Here is a 7,661-nt window from a genome sequence, read left to right as displayed (position 1 = left end):
TGCAGCACTACTTTAAAGAATAAATGAGAACGTTAACGAGGAGAAGCCAGAAAAGTACCCGGTACAGGGCTGGCGCAGAATGAATATATTATACATGCATTTTAATCTCTATATTAAAGACACCAGAAGTGACAGAGTATCTATACTATATTTGAAACTATGTATGAGTTTATAGTTTTGAATGAATTCTCTTTTATTGTCAAAATTTCAAGGGACTTTGGAACTATGTTGTTTCAAATCTGCACCTAGAAGCCTCAAGTGCAGTATATCAGAGGTGGGTCTTAGAGAAGAAAGGGCACATTATATGGGCTCCATGCTTCCACTCTTAACTTTAGTCAGAAAAATTCTTTTAGTCTTTAGGTGAGTTTCCATTTGAAAGAAAATATCCTTTTAAAGTTAATTTATAATCTATAATAGAAAATTTAAGGATGAAGTAGAATGTACTCTCAAGTCTGAAAAAAAGGTTCTGTTTATTAAAGGTAGACTGCCTTATGAAGTAGATTGCTAGGAGAACTGGTCAGTATGGAATGGTAATGACTTGTATTTCGAAGTAAGGGAAACATATCTACTACTACAGTGGAGTGTTGCAAAGTAAGTCCTGTGCAAATCACCTTAGTGAATTTTCTGCTGGTATAGTCCATGTTCTGCAAAACTGACAATGCAACACTATTTAGTAAATGAAAATTAAAGGCAGGATTGTTTGGAAGTAGCTTTGACTTGTCTTTTTTTGATTTTCAAAAGTGGGGCAAGGAGCACATTCTGTAAAGTTTCCACAAAAATCATTATAATTCAAGAGTGCATAACAAAATTCCAAGTAATATCTGATCTTCACAGTGGTTTATTTTGAAGACTAGATTTCAGTGAAATAGCACAAGCATTTGCCAATTTAGTAAAACTAACTACTATACATCTCATTTAACAAAAACAGGAAATCCTGGTAAGATAGAGAATATACCCAGTGTGTTCCCACAGGAGTAAAATTTTATGAATCCTTTTTTTCTTCATCTGTTTTTTGCTACTTTAACAGAATTCTGAGAAGGGGGAATGCAGAATAGAGACTTACTTCTTACAGTTCTGCAGACTGGGAAGTCCAATGTCAAGGTGGTGGCCTGAGATAGTCAGGTGCTGGACCTCAGATCTCCTTTTTTTCTTCTTATAAAGTCATTAATCCCATGATGGGCCCCCCCCCCTCATGATTTATCATCTGACCCTGCATTCAAATATCAGCCATATTTGAATTTGGGGATTAGTTTCCAGAACACTGACTTTTGATAACACTTTTGACTCAGTTTGGGTCACACACCATAGCACCCTTCATAGAGAATGCAGTTGGGTAAAGAAGTTTATTAAAGCCTTTGGTGTCTTGGGATTCCCCTCTATGCACCTTCTTTTAAGTGATGCAGTACAGTAGCATTCAGGAAGAAACAGCATATTCCTTTATTAAAAGTGGCTAAAATAGTCCCCACCTAGATTAGTCTTCCATGCATGTTTTCCTTAAATTATATCATTTAAAATCCATTACAATGCATTGTTAATCAGAAGAATGATCTCTTTGAAACCACAGTGTTTCATCCCCTTTATAGATGAAGACCCAGGAGGAAGGGAAAAAATTCAAAGAAGCTGGAAATTACTTGATCTTATGCATGGTGCTTGAGAAGGTTTATCACACATACTGGGGTTGTTCTAGTCAAGCGACCTGTTTTGTCCTGTACAACCACAGCCAATCCCTGTCTGTGCATATCTGGGTGTCTCTTGACTTGATGAAATGTGTTTCCTAACTTTTAATGTAACTAAAAAAATCCCAGTAAATAAAAGAAATCACAACAAACACCAAAGCAAGCAGTTATGGGTAAAGGAAAAAATGCCTGGGAAACAGGCCAGTGGAGTTGTGAAATATAAAACTCTTTTGATATAAATGTATTTTAGCTGTTAAGACAGGGTTTTGAAGTGCAACTAAGAAAATTTCCCAAACTAACATTAAAATAAGTTTTCCTGTAGTTATGGTTACCTTAAAATTACAGGGAAGCATCCTAAAGTTGATGCATTTTTCTCTTATTCACATGTTCCAGTATCTCTACTAGTGTGAGATGCTCCACAGTTTTAACTAAAGATGAAATGTGACAGCTATTTTGGTTTTGAGGCATTTCATACAAAATGCATATCAGTAACTTTCTTGGTAAATACAGATTACATCAAAGGTATTGTAAAAACAAATATTCCTTATAGTCACCACCAGCAAAATGTATTGACAGTGTACTACATGCCATGCTCCCTTCTAAGCGCTGCACATGCACTGTAAACTTAAGACTGACTATAACCATTAAGATGGGCTATTGAATCCTATTTTTCTCAGATGATAAAAAGGAGGTACAGCATGATTAAATGACTTGCTTGAGGTTCACCAATTAAGAGAGTACCAGGATTTGAATCCATTCTGGGTACTGGGATTTAGGATTTTCACCATTACTTTCTACTCCAAAATGACACACTAAGAAATGACCATGCTAAACATCTACAATATCGGTCAGGCTAATATCTGTAATATTGATCACATTATTCAATATATTCATTATGTAAGGCGCCAAGGGTAGTTTTGCAGACAAAAAATGATATAAAAATTCATATAACTGTGCTCTCAAGTAGCTTCAAAATCTAATGGATGTTAAGATAACACAAACAGCTTTGATATAGCACATAATATGTACTTTTTTAAATGTAAAATTCAGAGAAACTCAGAAAGGCTGAGTGAGATAGAAGAAAGATCACGTGTACATTTTCTGTAAAAAAAAAAAAAAAAAAAAAAAGCATTCTTTGGAGTCCTGTGGCAGACAGGGGGTTAAAAGTCTTAAGTTTGAAACCTTCATCATGCTCAAGTTAACCTCTCTGAGCCTCTTTGATCTGTTTCACAGTTATTGTCAGCATTTAACAAGCATCCAATATGCATTCTATCTAACACTTTTCAGTTAAATTAAACATGATTGAAATAGATCAAGCATAAAAATAATTTTTTCAGATAGGTACTACAATGAAGGGAACTATAGATACCACAAGAGTGTTAGGGACTTTAGGAATGGAAACTGGGGCTTTCTTTTCTTAATAGGTTTTTTTAAAAGAAAATCAGTCTTTATTGTTAAGAGTGAGAGTAAGAAGATACAGAGATTTCTCAAATAACACTGCCCCACGCATGCACAGCCTCTGCCATTATTAATATTCCCATCAGAGTGGTACATTTGTTACACTTGATGAGCCAAGGGAATTAAAAAGAAATTGGGACTTTTGACTCAGTTTGGGGAACTTGGTCTGGTCTGGCTTGCCATGTACAGCCAGGGAACTGAGAAATGTGACTGGCAACTCTACATAGAGGACCAAGTACTTCTCTCAAAAGGACAGAAAAGATACCAGTGAAATCTAAAAGAGGTATCACAAACAAAAGTACTGATGAGTAAAATAAAATTATTAACAGATATGAATGAAGACTTCATATGCACCAGGCAGTTTCAAAGCATACAACATGTACCATGTGATATAATTCTTAGAGGAGAGAGCCTGGGCGATGAACAGAGCACTACTTGGATGTAGTATAGGAGGAGAGCAGGGAGTAGTGAAGAGGTCTCAGATGATGGAGAGCACTGAATGGGAGGCTGTTATATTTCATTTTATTGACATGTCAGAAACAATGCAGGTGACTGCACAGAATGCAAAATAGTCACAGCTCTTCATTAACTAATCTGAGTTAGAGGAGGAAGAAGTGGGAGATGGAATTGAATTTAGTTTGTCATCTCAATTGGGAAGTTCAGCAAAGACCTGAGTTCATCAGGTTGCTATGGGAATGGAAAACAGAAAAACAAAATAAAAAAACCCAAAACATTAAAGATGTCCTTGAGGTTATGCCCCAAATGACTAAGGACCTCTCAATAGTACTCAGCTTTCAGAGATTCTACCACCTCCCAATAGCACCATCCAGGGACCCGGATGGACTTTTGGGGGACACTCAACATACAAACTACAGCAGGAGCTAAAATATCAAAATAATGGGTGACAACTGGATTCCAGGGAGAATGATGATGAATTTAGTTTGGGGCACACTGAGCTGGGGCAGGTGACGAATTCTCAAAAGACATTCAAGCAGGTAATCCCAAACATGGCATCATATTTCAATATGAGAACAAGTAGGGCAGGTAAACTCAAGCTTCTGAAATAGAACTGCAAAAAGAGCACTGTGAAAGAAGAAATGAATATACAATACAATGATACTTAAATTCTAATGCATATTGGGTTTAGCCAACAGGTTTGTAAAATTTTAAAAATTTAGATTTATTAGGATTTATTAGTAACACAGTCACAGAGAATAAAGTTCAAGAATTCACCAATGATGGTCACCAGTATGTGCTTCTTTGTGGCTTTTAAAACCATATTCCTCATCATTCAAATTTATTCATAATTTAAATTTCAAAGATAGCTTCACAATGTGGATCTTACAGGTCTTCCATCAGTAAAATTAATGAAAACATATCTTTCATGAAAGGCACATAAAGAATCTAAACTAACACATTTAAGGAATTTCGCTAACTTTGAATTTCTTTACAAAGAAGGAAAAAAAAATCCCCTAATGAAACAGATATGAATGTAGTTCATGGTTACCCATACACACACATATACACATACTTCAACAAACATACTTGAACAAAATGACAACACATAACTAAACTCAAGAACCACTTACCAGCAACGCTTACTGAAAGACTTAGTTTTTCAGGATGAGTAAAAAAAAAAAAAAAAAAAAGCGGCGTGCGGGGGCGGGGGGGGGAATGGGAGCAGGGAGTGCTGTTCATTTGGTTAAAACAAGGTCACAGAGACACCTTGTAAATAATTGAAAGAAAAATGATTCTACCAATGTTCAATATCTAGCTGATATGTAACACTTATTTGACCATACACACAATCACTGATTCTGTTAAATACTATTACTCATTTTCTAGATGTTACTGTCCATTTAATTGTCAAAAATAACAGTATAATTTAAAAAGAAAAAAATATAAATTTCAACAAGAGAATTTGAATATCTAAGAAAAAAAGTCATTTTAACATAGTGTTATAATTAAATTGGAAACAAGTTACATGTGTGAATTTAAAGCTTACATAAAATATCAGCAATAGAGTATTCAAAGATCTTTTGTGTTATCCTGCAAACAAGAAACTATTATGTATGCTAAGTACAAGGGATTTCCCAAAGGAAATACACAAATGAATGTCTCGAAATTCATTATGCTAAATTATTTTTTTACCCACAAAATGCTCTCAACGTCCACCTAAACTTAGTTATAAATAAAAATGTAGTTATTTAAAGTGTATAAAATTAATCTGGCATCACCTTTAAGGTAATGCATGAATACTATCCAGATATTAAAATTCAAAGTGAAAACAAACCAAATGAATAAAAATTATGTGTTTATAAGTCTAAGATAGTATATCCTCAAAAATCTGAAGTTTTAGTTTTTCAAACTAAATCTAAGGTAGAATCAGAGCAGCATGCACTCATTAAATAAAAGAATAATTAAAATGCATACATATTGAAATAATTGATCCAAAGGCAGGTATACTCATCCTTTTTAAGAACGTTTCAATAAAACACATTAAATTTAAAGAACAAAACATGTTATTAAAATAGTCTGTGCAATGTTTGTACAAATAACATTTTTATGAATCCAAGTATACATATAATCAAGATAAGGGGCTGTGACATTTTCTAATATCAATTATTGTACCTAAAAATTTATAGGACATGAACATAAATAAAGCTTTTTAAAACTGGCAAATACAGTAAAAGTCTGTCATTCAGTACAAGGTACTTAATATTTATGTTATTTCCAAAGCCATCACACTAGAATTATAAGTTGCCACTCTTAAACCTAAAAGTAATGTGGGAAATAAAAGTTATAAATACATTATACATACATTTGCATATTTACACTTACACAGAAATCAATATACTAGAGCCCAGCGTTAACACTGTCCTTCATTTTCACATTCAGGACCATATTTCACAATTAAGAAAGGTCCTTCTGTTACTTTCGGTTAAAGAAACAAAACAGAACCACTTTGGTCAGATCCCAGATGCATCTGCTGTATAACTACATTCTGTGTTGCTGCAAGACTCTAGTCTAGAGAGATCCATACATAAGTACTCATTTGGTTTGAAAATGCATTTTACTATTAACTGCAAAACTTAGAAGAGACCACAATCTTTTAGATTATTTTTTATGATGACATCTGTTACAGCATCAAAAACAAACTGCACGTTCTTAGTATCTGTGGCACATGTGAAGTGGGTGTATATTTCCTTTGTGTCCTTTCTTTTATTGAGGTCTTCAAACTGACATTGAATATATGCAGCTGCTTCTTCATATGTATTTGATCCTGAGATGGGAAAAGCAAAGAAACAATGTAAAAAGTTAAAGTACTTACACTGCTAAGCAAAAGGGATCTTAGAATATAAAATTTTGACTCTGTAACTGCATTTTGCCTTATAGAATGAGAGGACTTTTCTAAATGAAAAACACCTAACAACCTTTAAGGACTATAAGTTATCCTTAAAACTAAAATCTCCTTTGCACAGTATTCTATATTTGTTGTGATCTTTGTTCTGACCTCAATCTCCAAATGCCCAATCTTCTTTTTACTCTCATCCTCTATCATCTACAGCCCAAACTGAATCACTAGAGTGCCTGATGATGGCATGCTATTGCAGTTCTAGTCCAGTGGCAGATCAATAATGCTGGCAGAATGCTGATTTTTCTACCCCCTTTCTTATTTATACATTATTTACACATTAACTAACATTTATCATTTTTTCTTTATTCAAAAATGTACAATGTAGCTTAAGGCTGAGATTACAAATAGTGAATGACACACTTCTACTTTCAAGTTACTGACTAAAGACTTCAGAAATTGTTTGGCAGTACAAAAGAAAACTGCATCGTGCTCTAACCCAGCAAGTTTAGTATACACTAGATACTACTATCTGTACATATTCATCAGAAGACATATGAAAGACACTCACAGTGGTACTAAAGTTCATCAACTGTAGCTGGCTAATAAATTCTAGTATATTCATACAACATGTTGCCATACAGAAATGAGTGATGAGAACAAAAGTACCACAGGAACACAGAGTAACACAGATCAATCTTCTTAATGCTTTGTTCAACAAAAGAAGCTAGAAACAAAAACACTACATACTGTGTGATCCCACAAGTGTTTAGAAAATATTCAAAATACATAGAAGAGGACAAAATTCAAGATAATGATTACTCTGCGGCTGGAAGGGTTAGAGGGAGGTACTTGATCAATTAAGGCTGGGAGGAGGCATGAAAGGGCTTCTGTGACCCTCCAATAGTCTCCTAACTCCAGTTGTGGATGTTACTTCTCCACTTTTCACTTTGCAAGTTCACTTTTAAAAATCCAATACTTTACTTGTACTGTCTATATACATATAATGGTACTGCAATAAAATATATTAATACAATATGATAAATAAAATAGTTGAATAAAATGGTCCTTTGAATACATTATTTAAATCCCTATTTAGTACTAATAATCCAAGATTATATGTCTGGCTTTCAAGGTCCTCTGTTACCCAGTCTGTTTTGGATTGCTATTCT

The 7,661-nt window shown here is 34.1% G+C and overlaps 1 protein-coding gene across 1 annotated transcript in view; it reads right to left on the bottom strand.

The window, feature by feature from the left end:
* Nucleotides 1–4,769: 4,769 nt before the first annotated feature.
* Gnai1 (G protein subunit alpha i1) overlaps nucleotides 4,770–7,661 on the bottom strand; it is an 82,983-nt gene continuing 80,091 nt past the window's right edge. Inside the window, exon 8 of the mRNA XM_026384978.2 lies at nucleotides 4,770–6,417. Within this exon, the coding sequence (XP_026240763.2) occupies nucleotides 6,227–6,417 (191 nt within the window). The 3' untranslated portion in view covers nucleotides 4,770–6,226. The remainder of the gene's footprint in view (nucleotides 6,418–7,661) is intronic.

The sequence above is a fragment of the Urocitellus parryii genome, chromosome 3 (genome assembly GCF_045843805.1).
Source record: "Urocitellus parryii isolate mUroPar1 chromosome 3, mUroPar1.hap1, whole genome shotgun sequence".
In the NCBI taxonomy this organism is placed as follows: domain Eukaryota; kingdom Metazoa; phylum Chordata; class Mammalia; order Rodentia; family Sciuridae; genus Urocitellus; species Urocitellus parryii.
Note: the sequence above shows the minus strand (reverse complement) of the source record. Positions and strands in the feature narration are given on the sequence as shown.